We start from the raw sequence: 24,875 nt of genomic DNA on the forward strand, positions 1-24,875 counted from the left end.
TCAGTGCTGTTTTAGAGAAAGTGAAGGAGGATATATTACACTTTGTTTCCCCAAAGTCTTTGGTAACATGTGTCTGAATTGTGCTATATTTTGATCTAATGTGGTTTGGATGAACATAAAAATGTGCTAGTATAGACAGCTACCTGCAGGATTGAGCTCTTAATTTACTCAGAGTAAGCATACTTATTTGGCAGACTGTCTGTGAAGAACCCATCATTTAAAAAAATGTAAAATTGAAATTCATATATTGAAGAAGATGTAAGAAAATGTTCAGGAAGTCAATTTTACTAAAACTAGTTTTAAGCACTTGGAACAGGAAACCATTTACCATGGACGTTAGATCTTTCTAATGACTGTCTAACTAGAAACAGGCTATCTTAATTCTCAGCCCCGAGCAAGTACAAATGACCTTGCTTCCAGACTTCATTACAATATTTATTGCGATTTGGATGGAAGACTTTTGACACCGTAGTCATAAAAATTACAGGGGACCACTTATCTGTGTTTGATATGAGACAGAACGTAGACCTGAAAGTTCCAGTCTCCAACAGGCTTTAACATTACTCTTTAATGGTTTTGATGCCCAAGGACCTCTCCAAATCAAAAGCTAGCGGTGATCCAGTAAACTTTCTTCAAATATATAATTTTTCCTGTCTTCTGAAGAAAACTAAATGTATAGTGCTCCCATTAATGGCAAGAAATACATAGCTGAACCTAATCATAACTAAGCAGGCAGTGTGTACTCTTTGTAATTTCAGTTTAAAAACATTTTTGTAATATTTATTACATGTTTTAGTATTTAGTCCTACAAAATGCTGCTGAATATTATAAATTCTAATAATCTGAATTACAATTGTTCTTTCATTAGCCTTATGGATTCTTACCTTTAGGGCATGAGCATAACACCTTCTCTTGAAGGATTTCACTAAAAAGTAAAATAAAATAAAAATTAGTAGTTTTGCAATAACGTTTTATTTGACAGCTTCCAGTCAAATAATGCAAACTAAGACTAACGTATACAAAGAGACTGAGTAGAAAAAAGAAGAACGATGCATTTACCTGAAAGAAGTAATTTCCAAGCCTGTCTTGTTTGGAGATTGTTACTGAGACAGTGTCTTTCACACTCGGCTCCTAGATTTGAAATTGAGACCTGATCAGCAATGAATGGAATCTGCTTCCATCCAGTGGTTTTATAAAAACATTTATCAGTTTCTCGTCTCTTCCTTGGTTCTGGAAGACAAAAATCATCATCATATTGAATCTAACTTTACTACTGGCAGGCAAACTGTGAACACATTTGATCAGAAATCCAGAGAGTTATCCTTTGCATCATGGTTATGGCATGTTGTCAGGATGCACAGGGATGGCAGCCTGCAATATCATTTTGTGGCTAACTGTTGCACATCATGCTACTTACCCGAAATTCAGTGTTCTTGAGAGACAATGTTTTTTTGTTTTGTTTTGTTTTGTTTTTTAAAAAGAAATTTATGCAAGAAATATGCAGCACTATTATCCAGATCTGTTCTTGTGGATACCTTGTAGATGTATGGTAAGAAATGTATACCTCCTAAACAATACAAAGAAAAGTATCGTTTAGTACAACAATATGTTCCTGAACAGTATGTTCCTGTTTTACAGGTAGTCTTTTCAGAACTAATGTCACTCAGTGTCAGTGTATCTGAACTTTCTAAACGAAACAGCAATCTAGTGTTGTCCTGGCTTTAATTTTTCTTTTCTTTGTTTCTAGTATGAACACCCAGATGAGTAATGGTGCTTATAAACAATATTTGTTTTCCAGAAGGCTTACTTTTTTTTTTCCCCAAAAGTTTAATGACATGACTCTAGGTTTTATAGTTCTTAGAGAACACATCCTTCTTACTTCAGATATATGTATGTAGCTATATCTGTGTGTTTGCCATGCATAGATGTAACAACAATAGTGAAGAAGCCAATGTTTAAGGATGAGTAATACATGTAAGCGTCTGCCTGTAATTCTGTAGGTCATGGCAAATTGTTTGCATTCTGCTAGCAAATTGTTTCCATTCTGCTAGTTTTAAGGATTCTTATGGAGCCAAAAGTATCATAAACCAAGATGATGTTACTTTGAAAGTTCTCATACACAGAATATTTTCCATTTTGATGTTAGGCATCCTCCGTATTTTCTTTTTGTGTACATGCTTTGTGAATAACAGTGTATTCTTTTAAATACCTAAACTAAAAGACTATTTAGAGCAACAGATGTTTACAATCTTTTCCTGCTGCCATGAATGTCCATGAGAGTTGACTCAATGCTGTAACACAGAGAGAAAATATTCTCAAGACAGCACTGATTTTTTTTCTTCCTGTAACCATCTTTTTTTTTTTTTTAATTTTATCCACCTCTTGAATTACAAGAAGAGAACTAATTCTAGTGGTTTGCATGCCATTTTACTCACCTATAGATATATCGGTTGTTACTTTCCAAGGTATTCTAAAACTTTGAAGCTTTGATAAAGATGAGAATCACATTCCATTCCCTTGCTTTCAAATTTCAGATTCCCGAATGTTATTTGGGAAATTATTGTTTATTTCCTACAGGGCCATTACTAATTATGTGCCAGAATGAAATTTTAGTAGTAGTAGCAGTTACTTTATAGTTTTCAGGAAAAACTTTTTTGTTGTTTTATTTTTTTTTATTTTTATTTTTTACAATAGTTAATAATTAAACAATTTGAACAATAAATGATTAACCACTTCTTTCATAATTATAATATTGAAATTTGCATTAATCTTTTTTTTTCAAGTATAAAAATTATTTTCTCCAGTTTGATATCTGTAGTTCCATCTATATTATGAATAGGGATGGATTTTTTACAAAGTGAATATCATTATTATATTTCCATCTCTAAATAATTTCAGTTAGGTAATTTCATTTACCTAAATGAAATTTTTCATGTTTGTAAATATGTATCAGAACTTGCACGATATGAAAGCATTCTTGTGACTTACCTGATTATTAGTGCAAGGGATGGTTTTGTTAAAATTCATGTACCATTTAAACTATAAAAAAGTTATATCAACAAATAATAGAGGTATTATCTACTCAGTATTCTACAGTTGTCAGTGTTTAAAATATTATTAAAAAAAGGAAGGCTGCTCTAAGCAGTCTGCTGTTAAGCTGGTTTAGGTTATTCTGTTGGGCTACTTTTAAGGAAAAATAAAGTTCCTCTTGTCAGAGTAGTTCAAAAGTTAGACAACTTTTAATAAACCATGTCGTCAATAGAGAAAGCACAAACAAATGTAATGAAAAACAATGAATTAACTTTCCTTGTCTTTCCTTGTCTTTTCTTGTCTCTCAGATTTTCCTACGTCTCCTTATTACCTCATGTCTTTTAGATAAATAGCTTAAGATGTTCCAAATACTTGGGCAACATTAATGTAATGATAGCTATTCTTTCAGTCACTTTTGGAGAAATGTTTTACTCAAGTACCCAAACCCTAAAAACAGTGTATTTACTGTTATTGTATACATACAAATTAATGTTTTTCATTTTTAAGATGACCTATATTAGAAATAACTGCAGGCTCAGTTAAGAGCATATTTGGTCAATTTCTAGTTTAAGGCCCTAAGTCACCACTGTGTTTCACATATACATAGGACAATAAATATTTATTCGCTTACATAAATAGCTATTAAATAGTAGAGCCAGAACACTCTGTCTGCTTGTGTACCAAAGTTAAAAGTTTGAAGTTAAAATTTTTGTCCCTATCAGATCATTGTCACAAAACTTGGCATTTTCAGCCTTGGTGTTTGTCATTGATCCATCTTTAGTTTGTCCAAACATGCCTCATACTGATCAATAACACAGTAACCAGTTTCAGATTAGTGAACAATGGAAACCAAGTTATTTCATCATTCATCTTGCTTTTTGTTTAGTCAAATTCCTGCATTAACTCTCATTTTAAAAACAAACTAGGTAGGCAGTTAATATTATGTAACCCAAGCCTAGTCTGTTCCATAAGCATCTCTGGAAGCTTGTTATGCTTCATTTATACTCTGAATTTGATGTTTACATATCCCCAATGTGCTGTTTTGCTGTTTCTGTATTTTAAAGCTATCACTAGTGTCTTAACCTTACTTACCAAGCATTTTATTTAATCACTAAAGCTGATTTTTATTCCTGAATTTAAGGAGCTCTTATGTAGTCCTTTCTTTTAATGGATCTCAGACTGCTCTATAAAGGAAGGTACGTATTCTTTCTTCCATGTGGTGCAACTGAAGCAGAGGGAGAGGAAGTGGTATTGAAGGAATTTGGGATTAGAGTTGGGATCTAATTAATTCACATAGTTAAATTAGGAACTTAGAAATACTGTAGGAAGTTTAATTAGGGACTAGAATTGCTCTTTAAAGTGGACGTAAATAAGGTAGGTAGTTCAACCAAGCTAAACCTGCTTACAGTGATTTTGGTTGATCCAGTTCATGGCATTCAAGCTCTGGAATTTCTGAGGTTTAAATGATGAGTCTAAATTAGCCTAAGTTATAGTGTTAGTAGAAAATAAGATCACATAGTATTCAAGGTAGGGTATCCTTTTGTTCTGAAAGAGGCAGCAAATTTCATATAGTCTTCATGAAAGAAATCTACTACTCTGATTGGGATTTTAAAACTTATTTTTCAGATGGTTCTAGTTTGATAGCTCATTATTTTTCTTCTAATATGATCTGGAGAAGTATTCAATAATTTGTCAAAGAAGAAATATTTTCATCATGTTAATTAACAACTAATGTTCACATTTTATCACATCAGCCATATCTATTATTACAGTCAGCAACAGGACCGTTACGTTTACTTGCTCCAAGATGCATTTTACTTAATTGGTCAGTAGGATTAAAAACATTCTAATGCAGTGAATGCATTTAATGGCCTCACACCTCACTTGCCATAAAGCTGTATTTCTATTCCTGTTCTGCATCCTTTTAAAGCACTCACCAAGAAATTTACTGATGTAACCAATTAGACTACAAAAGAGGTGAGATTTCAGAAGCTGTTTGAGAATTACTGGCCCCTTTCAGATCTACAGCAAAGGAAGCTTATTTACAATGTTAACTGTTATTAACTTTTTATGTTTAAAAGATTGGCTAAAAATAATTCATTTGCAGTAATTTTTCTCAAAATGAGAGTTTAAGTGGAGCTCAGGATGTATGTACATAGATGTTTTGCCTAGATTTTTTGAGTAGAACTGAACTTCACCTGTGCTAACATTTGTCTAAATTTAAATCAGTGAATAAAGTCGTAGTTCTTTCTATAGATACATGGTAGGAAGATCTTTTTTAGTGTCAGGTGGATGATACATCTGAGTTAGGATTGTTTAATTCCAGTGATCATTTTCAGTTCTTTCCTTTACCTTAACCTGAATTGTCAACTTTTTGAAGCAAATTGGCATCATGTATACTGAAATCATCCAGTGTGTCTTTCAGCTTTATTGCATTTAGAAAAGTATAAGTGTAGCAGAGTGTAGGTAACAGAGGTATCAGTGTCACCACTAATGAGTGAGCAAGGGAAACTCCGGAAAGTGAAAATTTCTTCTCTCTACGCTTTGAGTTTATAAGAGAGATTTTACCTTTGTTCAGTCTCTTTCTTCAGTTCTAGTGATAAAGTACCATGAAGTCCCTGCTGTTTTATAGTGTAAGCATTATAATAGTGTTTAGAGTAAGTGGCTAGATAAGTGAGATAGCAGAATCTTCATGGTCCTTATCTATCACTGGTGAGATACAGTTGTTGCACTAAGCCTTTCTTTGAGTTCATTTATTGCTAAATTCTGTAGTCTTCCATAAAAACTAGATATATTCAGAGAATTGAGTTATATTTTTAGTAATGTATTTCCCTTTATATTTTGCTATGTGCACTTCTCATTTATTTGTTAATTTTGAAATAAACTGTCACATTTTGCCTTCACTAAAATTGTAAAATAATTCTGGGCAAAATACTTGATATATGTAAGACACCAGGAGAAGTGGATTTCTAGCAGTGTTTTTCCCTTGTTGCTTGTGTTAAAAATAAAAACTTAGTATTAATTACACTTAAGCCGACTTCAGGATTATATTCTAGAAGAATTTTAAGGACAAACATAAAAAAGGTCCTCTCTAATAGCCTGGGAAAATAAAGTACATGCAGGTGATCGAGTGATCATATTTCACCAGTTCATTGAAAACTATTGAATATTATGCAATGAAGAAAATTGTTTTCTCTAAAAAGAATTTTCAACGAAATATGAACATCCAATTTCATGTGCAAACAAATGAACCTGAGATACTCTAAGTTCTGTAACTTACACCTTCTTACCTTTCTGCTTAATCGTTAAAGGTCAGTGATTCACAAGGGGGATAAAATCAGGCGGTTTCATGCTGCAATAAGCTGTTTATTTGTTTAATTTTAACTGACAAATCCAATAAAAGATTTATAAAGTTTCATTAATAAGAGTAGGCTATAAAGGGTACCTAGTTATGTTCAGATGTTCAAAAAGTTTCCGATTACTAAGCACACAGCTGTCTATCCTATTATGCCTGCAGCAGTTCATGTTATTGCCTGTGCAGCATTTTGGCAATATGTACAATGTCAAAGGCGTCCTCTTAGTTAAATTATGCATACCTGACATTGCATTAACTACCATTCTTGTTTTTAGCAAGAGTAAAGCTGGGATGTTAGTAGTAACTTTCTGTGGCTCTTTCAGAATGGGCTACAAGGAGAATTACAGCAATTGATTGTATATTTTGTTTCTAGTTAATAGGACATGAGTATTGTACGCAGATGCCACACTTCAGCTTTGATTTGTGCTTCTCTGTGGTCTTGCTATATGCATTGTATTTATATCTCACACATTTCTTTTAAATGACATGAAATGCATAGTGAAATGTTAATGGCATTAACATTAAAGGGTGAAAACAAGTGCTAATTCTTAACAAGAATTTTTAAAAGTCGCATGTTTTTAAAAGGTGCGGTTTTGGATGGGCACAAGAAGTGCAACATTTTGCTAATGTGTAAGAGGGCTCTTAACTGTCTCCTGTCTGCAAAATTGTCTCCTGTAACTAGGTGGTTCTAGACATAACTGTCTTTTCAATGCTATTGCTTATTCCAGGGGCTTGAATAGGCTCTGGCTATTCTCCAGATCTCCCTTTCTTCCAATGTGCCTTTTGTCAAACATGATTCTGTGAAATCCAGTAATATTTCAGTTAGTTACATTACCATTTAATGGTTTAACACTATAGATACTCTCTTTTCTTAGTCCCAGGCTCCAAAACATGTCTAAAGAAGTTATGCTGACAGGTTCCAAGTAGCAAACAGAAGCTCTGGATTCTGTTAAATCAAAAAAGGTCCTGTACCTGTAGTTATTAAAACACTTTCTAGCTTTTATTTCAACTCAGTAAGTTTGCCGTGTCCTGCATTTCCTGAGGGGAAAAAAAAAAGTGTTTTTTTTTTTTTTCCCCAAAAAAATCTGTATAGTCTTTTTATTTCTCTATTGAAGAGGAAAGATCACTTTGTACTTGTTTTATATGGGCTTTTGTTGGTTTTTGTTTAATCCTATCCTTTGCCACAGTTGAGCATTGAGGCAGCACATTGTACCTAGGTGATCTGGATTGTGATCTGTGTTGAGATTTGGGTTAATACAGTGGTTTCCATATTGCCAGAATTAATAATGTATTTTCCTTTTACCATGCTTCAAACACATTTCGTCTTACCCCTCTGTGTGTTATGCATCACATTTCTCCCACCAAATCTCTCTGTTTTGTATCATTTGAGATTGTCAGCTGTCAGTTTTGGGTGCCCCTAAGCCAGTGTTTCGCAGGTGTTCATCGAAGTATTCATGCAGGAACCTAAACAGATGCTTTATTGCATTTTATTACATCTATTACCAATCAAGATCATAGTGATATACTAGTCTCTTCATTAATAAAATGTGGAGAGAAGTCTAATTTTGTAAACAGGCGTGTGTAGTGCAAATGAATCAATATTTTTAAACTTGTGAATAGCTTCATATGCTCTTAAGCCCTAGGACTTCCATGAATACTGTATCTGTACAATGAATTGCTGTGGTAAACAGCCAAGTCTCCAAGAGATTTTTTCTTCAAGTTAGGTCACCCGCCAACAACCTGGCTTCTGAAAGTGTGCCAAATTCAAAGAATAAATGTCATCTCTGATGTGATAGTTAAAGTCTGTCAAGAAGCAGAAATCTGTAAGTAGTGATTCAGTTCCATGTTTTCTTTTCTTTTCATTCTCCAAACAGCCTCTGTTTCTAGTGGCAGATTTAATGGTATGATTTACAGCTCTAAAAGACCTTTATCAGGGCCAGAAAAATGACAAACAATAAATATATGGAGCATTATGTTAACAGCCGCCACACAATACCTTGTCAGTTACAGCTTGATAGTGATACATTTTAATTTTGTCTTTCATAAAAAATCTTGGCATGTATGCCTCATTTGAACACAGACTTGGAAGTCAAGTGTGTCATCCAACCATGCAGTTTATCACCCTCTATATTTTTTGTCCTTTTCACTTAATGTCATCTCTATGGCAACAGGCATCGCCCTGGAAATCATTTTCAAAACAGCTTATTTGTTTGAGGGGGGCTGACTGAAGTTCAAAAATGTTTGTTTAGAGGAGCAGGTTTAGTTTGTGTTTAATAATAATTCTGAGGAGTTTCACGTAAGCAGTACCAAACTAGGGGGAGAGGGAGAGAGATTAGGAGGTTATCCTTGCTAATATGATTTCTGTTTCTGTGTGCTGCAGTGAGTAATAGTAACAACTGCAATTTGCCCTTTGGACTTTTGCTTACCCCAAAATAGATGTCCCTCTGAACAGCCTAGCACATGGGTCCCTTATGGGCAGATCCCAGAGTTGCTGCAGTTGGAAGGATTTACAGTTTGGACTACTATACTTATGAATGTGGTTAGCGTTTGATTTTGTTAGTGTTAAATATTTTGATTGGTGTGGATCTCAGTATGTATTTCAGTGGAAATTGTCAGTACAAAAAATAGCAAAACTGAAACTTTAGTGGATGACATCTGTTTGAATGTGCCATTGGCTGTATTTAAATATCATGAGGTAAAATCCCAGATAAATGATCCTAACAGTGTGGATTTTTTTTACACGTATTACAATTTTGTTGGTCTTTTAAATGCCTTGAGCATGTAAGTGGATGAATCCTGCAAATAGCATCTGCAAATGCTCAGTACCTACAAAGAGCTGGAGACCAAGGTGTTTTTTAGAAAACAGAAGCACAGAATATTTTGACAGGCACAGTGCTTTTTGGAAAATAGTGAGTAAAAGCATATGACCAGAAGACAAACTGATGAGTCACAAGAATTTGTATAGCACTGGCTGAACTTTACAACTTTCCTTTAAGATTATTTTTTACCAGAAAGGAGTTGTACAGGAGACCAGATCTGGTGGATCAGAAGATAGTGGTCTGCTCATAGCAAGTGTGATGCCTGTTTGAGGAAGGGCTGTGAGCCTCGGCTGCCGCTGGCAAGTTGGAGTTCCTCTGGTCTCTCGGCCATGCAGCTGGTATGTCCCAGCGCTGTGGCACACCATGGGCTTGTCCCCTGCTGCCGATGACTGCACCAGGAGCTGGACTGGGGAAGAAATCTTTGAGCTGCAGATGCATGGTTCTAGCTCACAGTCACCAGTGAGCCATGAACATATCTGCATTTTGTAGAAAACAAAATTGCACAAATTGTTCCAAGGCACAGATTCAGTTGGTGATAGAGTGAAGAAGCATCTGTGACTTTAAATATACTTCTACCTAAAAACTTTCTACTTTAAATAAGAGTTCAAGTTAACTTTAACAAGAGAGAAATAAGTCCTTACCTATGAAGTCTGCTTTGTTTCTCATCTTTACTGTATTGCTGTGAAGCAAAGTTAATCAGGAATAGAAAGCTGTTTTTCATAGAGAAGAGGTGATTGTGCTAACACCCTTGGCTTGGGTTATGTCCTAACAGTGAATATAAAAATACATATGATTTTAGTTGAATTTTAAAAAACAGCAGATGATCAATTATACTGCTTCTTGTTTCTGGTTTATTGAACATTTTGTTCAGTTTAAGGTAAATTACACTGTTTCCTCTCAGACTTCTGTAAATTGCATGATCAGTTTAGCTACATATATGGTCCTTACAATTTCAAGAGCCAGGCTAATTTATTTATAAAACCTCTTTAAATGAGGAAATTCCATCTCAAGTACAGTGTGGCTTTCTGTTTTCTCTAAGTAAAATACTGGTGAGCTTATAACTTGTTTGCTCTATGTTTAGTAGTTATGGAAAAGCCTTAAGTTATTGAAAATGTTTTTCCGTTCTCTGCGTTCCTTTGTAGACAAATGCAGCTCACGGGGTAGTCCAATGTGAACAATGCCATCTGCAATTTTACACTAAAATCTTGTTAAGGTATCAGATGTGCATAGTCAAGGTTATAAGCACCTGAAGTAGCCATTAAATCAGCCTCCTAAACTCTAAATCTAATTTTGCTTAAAAGCAAAAATTAGAAATTAGAAACCAATTCCTTTATCAACTGATAGTCCTAGACTTAAATAAATAATAGCAAAGATCTAAGAGAGCCCCGTGCATACATTTGTTTCATTGATGTTCTGCACAGGAAAAGCTGCAGAAGTTATTCTTCAAAACTCATTTTTAGTGATGCTACTCAAAGATTTAGGGGAAAGGAGGCTGTAGTTCTCCTTCCAGTATCGTGCATGTCAGTGCTAACAAATGCACACATGCGTGTTTCCATTTCTTTGCACCTGGTGAAAGGAACTTGCCTTCAAACCATACAGTGCATGAATTCAGTAAAACAGCAGATGAAAGGAATTATAGCAACTTTCCACATCATCTGGGTTGATGGCCGTCATCACTAGCAGATTGCTGCGGAGAGCTTGTTCAAGAAGGGCATTATATGGAAAATGGACTAGTGAAAGATATGGGATAAAAAGCAACCCCAATGGAAGACCTCTTTTTTGGGATTTTGCCATTATGTTAACTAATGTATTTTAGTGGTTTCCTTCCTTCACCGTAAACAGACACACACATAAACACACGCGTGTATTCAGGCTTCTAAAGGAGGGGGAGGAGAAGTAGCAATTTTCTTTGCAATAATTCAGCGCATATGGTTAAAAAATATATATATGTTTGTTATAGCTCATGGGCTTATGATGTTTAAATTAAAATAGAATTTCCTAAATAAAAATAGTCTTTATGACATATGGCTGTTAAAAAAGGTACCATTCTGTTTCTCAACATAGTTAAAAAGTAATGTTTTTAAAATGTTTTATACCACCTTGAATTTTTGGCTGGCATTCAGTAGAACAGAAACTTGCCAATCAGAAATAAATAATAAATAAATAAAAAAGTAGGGATGATAAGGTATCTATATAACACAATTACAGCTTCTTGGCCTTCCCATTCCGTTATTTGTCATTCCCTGGATTTTTCTACTTCCTTTATAATTTCTTAGAAACTTTTATTCTTAATTCCTCTTCAAATAAAAATTTTATCTCAGTACTTAAAAATATAATAATAAAAATCAGGAAAAACAGCTAGTTGTGAAATGATGGCATGGAATGTTCTTGATGATGTCAACTCTCGTTAAAACTGAGCAGATTGTTTCCACAGCAAACATCTAACAAAGCAGAAATCCAGGTGCTTTCCTACTTTCCACTCACCTCTCCTAAGTTTTTTTTTTCTTTCCTTTTTTTTTTTTTCCTTGCAACATTAATTCTTCCTTCATTAATTTGGGGAACATAACAGAATTTGATACATACTCTAACCTTGCTACATACTTGAGTAGATATGGTAAATAATCCTATAAGGTTTTGTGTCCTTGCTGACAGCAGTATGTGCTATAAATAATAAATATAACCTCTTCCAGGGCTTTCAGGGCCAGAGGTTCAGATGGAATGAATATCCAAAGTTCCCACTGATTTTAACAAGTGTTATGAGTGCAAAGCATTTCTGTTAAACAGATGCAGCTTTTAAATTTTTGTATAAATCTTTTCTTTTTTTTTTTTTCTATTCAGCTGATTTTCTCTTTGTAAGCAGAGTATTAAAGCAGCTATTAGTATTAATACTTTGCAGTTTTAGCTTTGCAAACAGTAAATTAAAACTACAGGGAAAAAAAGTGCTGGTATACTTTTAATTAAAAAATGTTGAAGTTTGCATTTATGATGCTGGGACACAACTAAGGACTCCAGTTGGAACTTGTAATGCTTGTGAATTTTTTTCATATTAGAATGAGGTAAAAAACAAATGGGTGATAGGATACCCAAGTTGTCATTAATTCTATTTCATTTGACTAATTGAAGAATGTCACCTTCTTTCCTGATGGAGATTTATCAGAGCAAGAGTGCTGAGCCAGTCACTTACAGTGCATCCTCCTCTCAAATACGAAATGCACAAACCATACCTGGGATCCATTTTTTTCTTTTTTTTTTTCCATTTTTTTTTAGTATAGTGCTGTAAATCATCTGAAAATCGTTTATGTGAATTACAGCTTTACATTACAAAGGAGCTTTTTGTTTCATGTTTTCTTCCCAGGGACCTTCTGTATGAGGTCTAGGTGCCACAGAAAAAATCTCAGCATCAGTGCTTGTTACTTTGTCTGTATTTAGACAGATGCAAGCCAAAATAAGGGGGCAGACTGAGATCTTGGCCACATATAGCCTTGAGAAAACTCTCTGTCCTGGTCTGACAAGTAAGGTATTAGCGTATCTGGGAAGCAGAAACTAATTTGGCAGCCATATTGTACTACATAAAATCTAATGTTCATTCAAATGTATTTATTGAAAACTTTTACTCTGCACCTGCCTTTCTGGTTCTTCAGTGCTGGAAAGCATTTTAAGAGTTTAAGGCAAGTTGGTCTTCAAAGCTAATTATTAGCACGATGCTCTGAGCATTGTACTTTGCTATAGACAGGTGATTTTAAAGACTAATCCAAAAAAACTGCTTCTGGCAAATTTTCACTGAGTCTTTGATATCTTCTTGAAGTTTGAGTGCAGACAGGTCTGTTCCTCAATTTTGCAACTTCAGAACCTTATGGCTTCTGTTTGCCTAAGTACAAAGTGGTGCAGAAAAAAAACTACCAGTAATGGGGAAGCTGGAGAGGTAGAATGAAGAGTTTGGTCAACAGTGAGATCTGCAAAGGTAAAACTCCCAGCGTGTACTTTCACCTTTCTTTTCTCCTGAGAAGTAACAGTAAAAAGCTACTAGAATATACAGCTGCAGCAGCTGCAGAAGATGCTACATTCTCAAGAGAGAACAACCCTTGTTGGAATCTCAGTAGTTCTGTCTCTCTGAGGCAGCTCTAGACCAGGAATGAATGGTCTTTGATACAGATTGCTTTGTGCACTGTGTGAAAACACGTAGATAGGTTGCTAAATTTTAACAGTGCTAGATGATAAGCTGCTAGAGAGGAGAAAAAATAGGAGGAAGTAAACTAGACAGGCGTCAGAATATTTTGCGATTTTTTCCAGGGGACAACATGAACTGTTCATGAGGAATTTTGAAAAATTAAAGTTCTGAATCAGAAAATGGCAAAAGCACTTCTGCTTTCTGTAATCATGCCTCCATTTCTGAAGCCACATAAGATATAAGGAAAAAAAATTAAACCCATTTAAACATTCTTTCAAATTATGAAATGTTTTGAAATTCCTTTACTTTTGATATAGCGCATTTTCCATCGTTTAAAAAGCAGCTCTGGTTCACTGGAGATGATGTATACCAAGTGAGATGGGTCTGTGACATAGGAAATGAGAGAAGGGAGGTACACGTTTGTTTTGGACTGGGGGTTTTTGTTTGGTTGGGTTTTTTTGATCATATACATACCTTAATTTAAAAATGCTCACATAGGTTTAAAAATAATAATAAAACAAAGTTAAGTCACATGGGGAAATGATATTTTGTGATAAGTTTTCACTTAAAAGAAAACTATTCTTAAGATTACCATACCTTACCATAACTGTAGAATATTTTTAATTTCAACCTCTTGTTTGCTTTGCTTGCTATAGGAGCTATTTTCACACACAATCACAGCTGGAAGTAAGCATAGCTCTTTAAACAGCACTATTCTAGTATCAAAATATTCAAGTAGTTAGCTGTGGTTTTAATTATAATGAGCTTGAATTGTCATTTATAATGTATTTTTGCTACTAATTTTGTTCTCTTAAAGAGAAGCCTGTCTGTCCAAGAAGACATGCTAAATAGTTCCCATTTTTCCTTCATTGAAAAATGATAGCTTAGGAGAAGATATGGCATGCGTCATGGATATGGATAGGAAGGAAAATGTTATTTTGGCTCTAATTTTGTTTACAGAAATACACTGGAAAAATCAAGAACTTTGGTCTGTTTTGACATTTCAAATATAGTATTTTTTTAAAGTTTTCTGAATATGTAATCCATTCTCAATTAGGTCTAGTTTAAAATTCATTACTAATGTTGGACATGTACAGTCTGCTTTCCAACACAAAATTCTACTTTTTGAATCCCGTACTATTACAGCAGCATAGCCTATCGATGAAAATGACTTTATTGACAGAAATGTGCCTTGCATCTCATGTTGCGTGAGTTCATACTAGTACTAAGTTCTGTTAAAGAGCAAAAGAAATAACAATAACAAATTGTTCTTTTAATCCCTTAAACCTCCAAAAGTATTAGGATTAAAAATTTAGTCAGGTGAAAAGGCTAATCGACCATTCCCATATATACCAGACCCTGTTTTAGCAGATGCTTGGGGTGTTTTGCCAGACGGGTGCATAATATGTTTGCAAGTCCAAACTGATAATGCTGTAAAATCATTTTTCGGGTATTTTGTATGTCAAAGTTGGCTTAACCTTATAACCCACATCTTAATTAGTGCTTCCATTTGTGTTTTACAGTCAAGAACATGGTTGTGCTTGTATAACTGAGGACACCAGTGTATCATAGGGGGAAACTGGATTTCTAATATCAACCTATACTGCACATCCACTTTCACAAAAACAAACAAACAAACAAAGCACGTTCAGAGAGATTATAATCATATAAATAGCCTGAAAGAGCTGTTTCACAGAATGTTCTTTATTTATATTTTAAAGCCTCTTGAATATGATGTGCGCATACTTTGTGTGCACACATAAAAGTAGTCTTTGCATAATAAGAAAGCACACAGAAATTTTCATAGAACAATTTGTATAGATTTTGTTGTGTTTATGAACTACTCTTCTTTACATAGCTTAAAGCAAAACATAAATTTATGCAGATATAAATCATAGGATCAGGTTTACACTTATGTCTTAATTCTCCTCTAAGTCGAAGCTGCTTTGCTGCCTGCTATTGCTGTAACTGAATGATCAGAACAATTTAATCTCCTGCTATACACAACGAGGATCCCTCCTTTGCTTCATGCACGTGGTGATGGCACAGGCAGCACAGCAAGTGAGGAAAGGCTGTGACTAGGTGTTCCCTGCATCTCCATCAGGGGAGCCTGCCATAATGATAGAGTGTTAGATGACTTCTTTCTCATACACTGGAAACTAGCCCAAATTTGTGGGCGAAGAGCATCCACGCATTTTTTTCCTTTCTTGTTGAGCCATGTTTAACTTCATGTGTAGTGGGTGGGCCTTCAAAATAAACAAGCCATTTTGCAAAATTCAGAGTTTTACACAGGGGTAATGGGTTCCGATTCAGTTTGTTTCACCAGAATATGGGTATAGTCTAAAATCCTATGGACCCAGAGGCTTGTGGGAATTGCAATGCATACTTGCCAATCTGGCCAACTTTAGATGGATGTGTACTTGTGGTGGACTAGTATGGACTAGGTGGACGAGGTTACTAGTATGAAAGATATATTTCATATGCATAGATTTGTCAGTCACTGTTTCTTCCCACACAGCAGTAATTTTCCACCAAAACATTTAACTAGGAATTAAAATTACACCTTGAGATAAAGTATTGATTGCTTTTTAGTTGTGATTTTGGTTTACATAAATTGTTGTCTCTTCAGTCAGAAAACATGTGTAGGCCAAGTGTTAACACATCGTGATGCCAGGGCTTCCAGTGGGTCAGCAGTCGTTCCTCTCTTTCTAACAAGTGTGCTTTAACAGTTGTCTCTGCCCTGGTTTTCCAGAAAAGAAGAAAAGGTGGGGATGAAAATTTAAACTACCGCAAATACTGACACTTTTGTTTTATGAATTATGAATTGAGTTTGGTAAGAATTTTCCTTTGCATCTGTCAGATTGTAAACTCTTTTTCAGATAGAGCATTGTTTGATACCTTCTTTGTCTTTTATTTCCATGTTGAAATAAAGCCTTGAGGAGCTTACAGCAGAAACTTCTATACCTGGTAGAATGAATTATTGACGGTCATCTCTCTTACACATGGCACAACTGGACAAAGGGAATGCTCTGCTCAGTGCAAAACAGTGAGTAAATAACATATTGCTAAGCAGTACTGCAAAGATTACCTGATTATGCCAATCCCCCGAGATCACCTGATAAAGACACTTAGAGATTCATAAAAAGGAAGGAAACAGATCCCTCACTAGCCTAAAGAAGGGAAAGAATAATGGATGAGGACAGAAAGAGAAAGCTGATCTCTTTCTGCCAGAGGAGAAGGATATACAGAAGGGATGAGGGCTCCTCAGTGACTCTGAGGAAAACAAGGAATGCTGAAGGCTGCTGATGAAAAACTGAGTCAGGGAGTTTCAAACGTTTATTCATGTTCCGTGTGTTGTGCTGGAAAGAATGGCTGTCTTTTGAAACCTTTAAAAAGTCTTTTATATTGTTGCTCCCAAGTGTCAGAAAGAAAAAAAGAAGAAGAAAAAAAAAAAAGGCAGTTTGATTTCACTGGGAGAGGATTTTGAAGGATCCTCTTTATTTTAGCTGGCCTTGTAGCCGGCCTATAACTGGCCTTATAGCTGGCCTATTTGTAAATAGGGTGTAAAACAGTGAGGCCAAGGAAAAAGGAATTCAGTTGTGATCTATGCTGATCAGGGTGAGAGAGAGCTAAACTTTGGGGCCCACTGACAACATATATATTTGTATTAGTGCTGTGCAGGAAATGCAGGAGTAGTAGCAGTGTCTTAATCTCACTGACCTGATTTGAAGTGTTCACTAATGATTTTCTCACCCAGAAGAGCATAGTGATATTTTTTCATGTGGCTTCATCTCCATAAGCAACAGATCCTTCATCAAAGGCAGTAGATGGTCTCCTTAAATTACTGTAATGCAATCTGGAATCAAACCACCAACTCCTGGGGTAGACAAAAGTTGTAAGAAATGGGTATTACAATATATAATTTACTAGTGTACGGCTGAAGGTGGTACTGAGGCTGAATCTTGGTTCACTGTTTTCTAGTATCTGGCCAAGGTACAGATAGTTTCATACAAAGGATGTGTTGAATAAATGGAACAGATAGTTTCATATAAAGGATGTGTTGGAGATTTAACTGTTGATAGAAACAGAGAAGCAATGATCATTCTTAGATGCTTGTAGGAGCATAAGAGATTTTTATGGCCTCTCTCATCACCAGTATACTAGGCCCTTAATAAAAAGTTGCAATTACTTCTTTCTAAAACATTGTTTAATTTTATTTCCACTTAAGCTCTTTATCACATCATCTCTGCTATTTCTCTATTACTTAGTTTGCACTCCTTTAGATTCCAGTACAGTTCTAGAATATCTGATATAACAGTCAGTAAATGTTGTTCACGTGATCATAAAATAGGATTCGAGCTGTTAGCATACAGTTTGGCAGCACACTATATTGTTATTCATAGCAGCTTATAGATGCATATAGTAAATTTTAGCTTTACTTGTTGGCTGCAATTTGATTCTTAAAGATAGGGACGTTTGTTACTGAGTGCCTGAAGGCAATACCTTTTTAAGTTGGCTGACCCCTGAGAAGATGAGCAAGTGTGATCATTGTGAGTTCCTTTTATCATTGTCAGTTTAATGAATTTAGATGAAACCTTCATCGTTGATGCTGACATTGACTCTCAAGAGAGATGAATCTAAGTCCATTTCAGATGACTACTCACAACTGTGCTTTGTCAAGACTCAATGCATCTGAAAATCATTGATCTGGTCCACAAGTCACGCTGCTTTAAGAGAAATGGTTCTCCAATTTGTGATAATATCGAGACCATAGTCATAGGTCTTTAAAGGGTGTAGATTTTCTGTATTTTATTATCATTAATACCATACTAGACTAAATTGTTGGTATACCAGATAAAGTCACTATTTACTTAGAGGGTTTGATGCATTCAACAGAGTAAATATATCAATACAGAAGGGTGAAAGAAAGTCTAAAAGAACATAAAGGAGAGTAAGTGTGGGAGTAATAAATCCTAGTTAGTGTTTTTTAAAAAAATAATATGTATAAAGCAGTAGTAGCAATGTTTTTAATCTAACTGAAGTAGGGACTAATTCAACAAGGAGATGTGATGCTTATATTAACCTGTTGTTCGTTTTTTTTTTAGCCTGGTCTACTTTTTTTTTTTTTAATTACATGTGATTTGCTGGTATTTAGTCGGACAAAATTGTGCAAGAAAGAAGTTAGATCCAAAAGACAGTGCTTTTAAACAATGCAATTTACTAAAATGTTTCAGAGCAAAGCCAATATAGTGTAGTGCAATTGTTCTCTGACAAAGAAAAGAATATAGATGTGCTGTAATTGCAAGGAAGTTCAAACAAGTGACAAACAGCTCGGTGGCTGGTAGATCCTATCCTGGCAATTCTTGCAGCTTTTTTTTGTTGTTGTTGTTGTTCCTTCAGTCCTAATAATAAGATCTGTCACTGTTCTGCCCTCCATACACAGAGGGAAGAATTGCACTAGGAAGAATTTCCTAATTCTGTAGTATCCATGTCTAAATTCTGCTGGATGTCTTAAGACATACCTGGCTGGAGCTTTCTGTGCAGAAGAAAAAGTGTAATTGCAGTGTTTATATATGTCTTCTGACAGATACATAGAGGTATGATTGTAGACAAAATTATTTACCTTTTATGCTGTCTAGGTTATTATGTTGTTGTTCATTGGTGTTGTCTTCAGACCAGAAACCTAGGTGGAGATATCTACAAGTCCTATTTCCTGCCTTTACTGCTAAAGCTTAGAAGAGAGACTGAGAACATCCTAAAGTTAATAGTTTTACTTGCAGAGAGTTAGCAAAGGATTTCAAACAGCTGAAGGATATTTTCTGATGCATCAGAAATTACAGTGATACCAGTTACAGTCTCTGTCCGGGTCTGTACTGGTTTTGCTTTTTTATGTGTGCACGTGTGATCTGTTTTATTTTCTTTGTAAATGATGTTTTGAAGCTATGTTAATTCATTAGGAAAGGTCCTGTGGTAAAAGCAATGTGTAAGTCACTATCTGTATTGAAACCTGGTTAAGTCCCTTGTACTACATCTGACCTTTATTCGCATAAATGCAATCCCACTGACATGAATTTTGAGTTTTACTGTGTTCCGTGTTAGCTGATGTTCCTCTGAAATTCTGGTTTAGGAAGACAAATAATCATGGGATCTTATGAATTCTCATTTGAAGAGAAGCAAACAGGGATCTCGTCCATATGGTTAGGAAGAGAGGGTTGTGACCTGAATGTACCCAAATGGCTCAAATACAGGAAGCAAAATAATAAATCAATTTATTGCAGTTTTCATAATTATGGAGGTCTGATTAATGATTATCTTGTGAGTTAACTGCAGTGTATCTTTAGCATAGCAATTAAACAGAGCTCCTGTATACAGATGCAGCTCTGGTTCAATAGGAGATGGTGCAGGCTGTAAACGAAGAGGAAATTTAACTAATTTTGCTTTAGTGTTGAAACATATTGCAAAGAAATCTTTTAAACAGAAGGGTTTGGAGACTTTTTTATATGTCACAAACCAACTGTATATAAAAGTTCAGATTTTCCAGACGTTTGTTTTGAATTGAGCTATTGGAAATTCTTCAGCAGGGTTATGTGTGCTTGTTCAATTGGTAGTAAATGTTTACAAATTCAGACAACATTTTAGGACATGCCAGGTTAGGCCCAAGAGGTTTTTTCATTTGCGTTGGCTGGGTTTCTGCGTGTCAGCGGCGTCTGTGCATGTATTTCTGGGCAAAACTCTGTGCGCACAATGGGACGTTCAGATTTTGGAGGGGCAACTAGAATACATTTCAAAGCATGTAGAATCTAGGACAGCACGAAGTAACTATTTCTTTCAGAATTGTACTTGAAACAAACAATAAGAACATTATCTATTGAAATTAGCAGGCTGAGGAATTTATAGTTAATCTCATTAAAAAAATCAGTAGCAGATTTGAACCAGTTCAGATTTTTCTGGACAAGAGGGAGGATCCCTGGATGATTAATATATTTGAGAAAAGTGTGGAGGTAGAGGACTTTGCAAATACTTATTTGGAAATATTTCTCTGGATGAAAAGATGATGATGAAGAAGAGAAAGAGAAGGATGAAGAGGAGGAGGGGGAAAAAAAAGTGTGGGGGGGTGGAAAGCACAGGGATTGGAGGCTTCAGGAGAAACTCTTGAGTGCAAGCTGTAATTATTGTGACCAGCTTTGACTATTCTGGATGATTTTCGTTTTTTTTAGCTAATGTGTAAGGTATACTGCTTAAAGAGAATCGAAGTTAATTCTGAATTACTGACAAAACAAATAGTTGTTGAGCAGTGTCTTTGTTAGACCCTAGTAGATAGAAGAGTATCCTGTACTCCTCACAAAATCCAGTGTTGATGCTGTCAAGGATGCTCAGTCAATTGACAGTTGCCATGACCATATTTTATAGAATATAGATAATATGTTTAGGAACCAAAATTCAGTATGATTCTGCATGACTGTTCATGGATGGACTTTGAACGGATAGTTTGCTTTTATTTTGCACTTTGTTAGCCACTTTGCCTTTTGCAATGATGAAACTAAATGCATGTTTAGTTCAAATAAAAATATATTTTGAATTCGTTCCCCCTACACCCCCATTTAAGGATAGGATTTTTTTTTTTTTTTTGTCTTGGGAAGTAAACAACAATATAGTTTCTTTTGATATAGTTTTTTTGAAGGGCTAAACTGCCTTTCATATCTTCATACCACAGTGACAAAATCAAACCTGTGTATTGCCTTTTTCTGATGTTCCGTTTCTGTGGATTTTGAACTAGTTATTTTTTCTTATGATAATTTTTTAATGACTGTAAAAGTATTAGACTGTTTTGCAGTAGAGTATTACTTCTCAATCCAAATAGCAATGAGCTTTAATGGTTCAAATTTATAGTCTAAAATTGGAATGAAAATTAACAGTGCTTATATGAACTATGTGTATCATTGCAAAATGACTCTTCTTTAGATTGATATCCTGCCTCAAAATGAGGTGAATTCATTAGGCAAGAAAGGCATTCAAAATAATAGACAAAAAAGAGACTTGGCTTTCAAAGTTTCAACATAACTTTTATCAGAGTCTTTTCCCCTTCAACAGTGTTGCTGAGGACATAAACATATCTTTTATATTTGTTATATAATAATAATCCACATGTCCTTAAAACCTACTTACTTATATGTTGCAAATTCACGGTGAAGTCTACTCTCTTCATGGAGGGATCAATGTCACCATGATTAGGAATGGATAGTTTGCATTTTTTATATTGAGTAAAAATATATATTATTGCCTTCAAAGTTTAGTGTCAGCAGCTTCTAATGGTGACAGCTGTACTGTCACTTACTGTCATCACTTCAAGAAGAGTTCAGAGAATGTTAGTTGTTTCTTGCTAGAGTAGGCAAATTGTACAAGGCATTCATCACAGGTGGGCTTTCCTTTTCACCATGATCCTACCTTAGGATCTCTTAGTTCCAGGGTCGCTTTCAGGCAGTTCAAAGCAAGTTTTGATGCTATCCAATTTTTGCTTCAACACAGGCAGTCAGGCATAGGGTTTGTGCTTTTTTTAGTATCATCTTGTACCCTTAAAAATAATGATAAGAAAGACATTTAATATGATGAGTTTATGTATTTTATTCCACAAAAGTAACCTTTGTTGCCTAAATTGCTTTCTGTATGCCATCCTAAACTACTTTTGAACTCAGTCAAATATTAGACATATCCAATAGCAGTCAATTTGGAAAGTTTTTAGCCTTTTTCAAATGCAGTATCACATTCATTTCTTCAAGCTGGCTTCTTACAGGCTGAGGAGCTGTCTCCTCTGAGGGCTGGTATTACATTGCTAATCATGATAGAGAACAAGTGACCTTTGTAATCTTGCTTCTAAGAATGCATCGACTTAAATTGCTCAAGTAATTCCAGTGACTTCATGTTATTTGCTGACTTGAAACATGTGAACACATATTTTTCCCTGCAATACAGAAGACAGAATGCATTGTACAGTAATATGTTATGTCCTTTGGAGTTTCTTCATGTACCTTATTCACATTTTGTGCTATAGAGATGGGATGAAAACATGGCATCTGGTAAGGATTTGTCTGAAAAAGCTGGAATGTTTTGTTTTATCTGAAAAGGAGTCCCCTTCTCTGACTGTTGATCCAGGTCCTTGAATCCAAGTGATTCTTGTTTTCCAAAATGAGCTTCACTAAATACTGTTTGACAGCTAAGCCTTTTGCAAAGTGTGGTGTAGTAATAAGCAGTGTTTGGGATATTTAAAGAACCAACCTCTATAATTTGTTTTAACCTTCTCTCCAATGATGTGTTAAGAGTAATTCTGCACAGTTTTTATACTGTCAGGTCATAAAGTGTAGCTGAAATAAACATATATCTTAACTTCAAAATATTTTAATTAAAAAATATAATTTTAAAACAAAAAATATGATGAATCAAAATAGTTAGAACGTATAATAGCAAAGTATGTTTTTTTAGTGATATATATTAGCTAGAACAGGAGTAATTGTTTTTTTTTCTGAGCCTAACTGGCAAAAACCAACTACACTCATGTTTTATTAAAAGCCACTTTCACTGCACTGGCTTTTTTTTTTTTTTTCCTAAAAAGTAATTTACATTTCCATCTGCAAGTACTTATTTATAAAATTCTGCAGATAACTTCCAGTTGTCAGTACTTTTATACTATAAACGTTTTGTTGGTATACGCTGAAAATTTGTATGTCGGTTAAACATGCTTTAAATATCTTTGTTAACTTACAAGTTGTAGCACAGTGTTTGTTTTTATGAGATTTGCTAAATTATTTTCTGCCAACTAACTTTATTTTTGCACTCCCTCTATGCCCTTTAAAACTAGATTTCTTCACATTTCTGGTGTACTGGTTATTTATAGTTCCAGCTCAAGCATAGGTTCCAGTTAATGGGTGAAGTACGTAGAGACAAATTCTAAATCAGAAGTATAAAATGGCAAAGCTGATCTGAGTTAGACTTCAGCAGAATTTAGCTGCAGAAAACCAACTATTTAGCAAGTAACTATAGAGCAAAAATGGTTAAGTATCATTTGAGGGAATTACCCAGAGAAGCTATGGAATATCAACTCTGTAGATTTGTATCCAAAAGGCTGCTGCTCTTCATCTCAGTTCTTAAAACCTGGTTAAGGCCTTAACAGACCCCACTCTTAATGAGGTTTTGGCAGAGATGAATTTTCTGTCAGCTGTGATGTCATAACAGTTTGGGAAGTCTCTGCAAGGCCAGTATGACGTTGTCATGTACAATTCCAGTTTGAGACTGGAATCCAGATCTTTATGGTTTAGACCATTCCAGTGGTGACTGTAGTAAGGCAAGCTAACTGTCTTATCCCAGCACAGAGTACAAATATTAAGGGTCTGAAACCCATTAAGAGTTGATCAGTATGTTTGCCTCAGTTGGCATCTGCCTTATCTAGTTTTTCTACTTCTTCTGACAGGCTGGGGAGAGAAAGAGAAGGAAACCTATTTTTCAGAGTTCATGTCTGGTAGGTGTTACTCTCATTGTTTACCCCAAAAAATATTTTCCTTGGGTAATTCACTCAGCAGACTCAAAACGAGTCTTTTTCCATTTAAGACGGAAATACTTCCAGATATTTTGTCTCTAAGACAGGATTTTAATTCCTTCATTTAGAAACAACTTATGAGGTAGGCTTATTGTGACATGAATATTAGCATTAAAATGTTTCAAAATAATCATGCTATTATGTCATTAATGGAGGGTTTAGTGCATAACTGGTCATTCTTTAGGCAGCAGGATGGATTGGGTGAGCTTGTAAGGATCTTTCAAGCTTCTGTTTTCTGCAAAAATAATGCACAGAGGAGTTATTTGGACCCAGAGTACAATGCAGGAACAGAAGCACAAAGGTAGTGTGGTCAGATGTCATCCTTCATGAACAGACAGAGATTGGGCTAATAAAGTTATTGAAGCATGGAAAAAGCAAGACGCTGGTTCCTGTTATACTTTAAGAAGACTGTGATGGTGATATTACCATAAAAAAGATGTCTTTCTGTGTAGGCTCTAGATGACAAACAGTACCCACGTAAGTGTTAAATGTAATCTTAATACTGTCTCCTGTCTAATACAAAAATTTATTACTGGTACAGATTCTTTAAATAATGAGCGATTCCCTAATCTAAGTGATGTCCCAGTAATTTAAATTGCCTACACTGCAAAACAGATAACTAAAAATGTGCTAAATTATTTACAAAAATAAATGTTGAAATGCTCTGTAAGGCACAAGAGCAAACAAAAGTGTCTTGAACCTGTTTTCTGGTCAGCAGTATCACTTGGCATAGATCACTGCAACCCAGAAAGGGAATAATTTGCGTTGTGATGCTCATAAGGGAGATTTCAGGTAAAGATCAGGCTAAAAGCATCCCTTAGCAGATTGAGATCTTTGGGGTCTTGAGAAGCTTGCTAGATCAATGCTTACCCTTCACAAACATCACTGGAAGCAGTTGTGATCTAATAATTAACC

General features: G+C 35.1%; 1 protein-coding gene and 1 long non-coding RNA gene across 6 annotated transcripts in view; one reads left to right on the plus strand and one right to left on the minus strand.

The window, feature by feature from the left end:
- LOC106045268 (uncharacterized) overlaps positions 1-24,875 on the plus strand; it is a 312,839-nt gene that overhangs the window by 81,301 nt on the left and 206,663 nt on the right. The window contains exon 6 of one of the 5 annotated variants that reach the window (XM_067004464.1): positions 16,305-16,418. The exons of the other annotated variants lie outside the window; for them this stretch is intronic. Within the exon in view, the coding sequence (XP_066860565.1) occupies positions 16,305-16,356 (52 nt within the window). The 3' untranslated portion in view covers positions 16,357-16,418. The remainder of the gene's footprint in view (positions 1-16,304; positions 16,419-24,875) is intronic. 5 annotated transcript variants of the gene reach the window in all.
- LOC106045270 (uncharacterized) lies at positions 14,266-23,593 on the minus strand. The gene is made up of 4 exons (XR_001212689.3): positions 23,443-23,593; positions 21,818-21,944; positions 17,093-17,249; positions 14,266-16,112 (listed from the first exon to the last, which is right to left on the minus strand). It is a non-coding gene; the product is annotated as an uncharacterized lncRNA (long non-coding RNA).

Source organism: Anser cygnoides, chromosome 12, assembly GCF_040182565.1.
Source record: "Anser cygnoides isolate HZ-2024a breed goose chromosome 12, Taihu_goose_T2T_genome, whole genome shotgun sequence".
Taxonomy (NCBI): domain Eukaryota; kingdom Metazoa; phylum Chordata; class Aves; order Anseriformes; family Anatidae; genus Anser; species Anser cygnoides.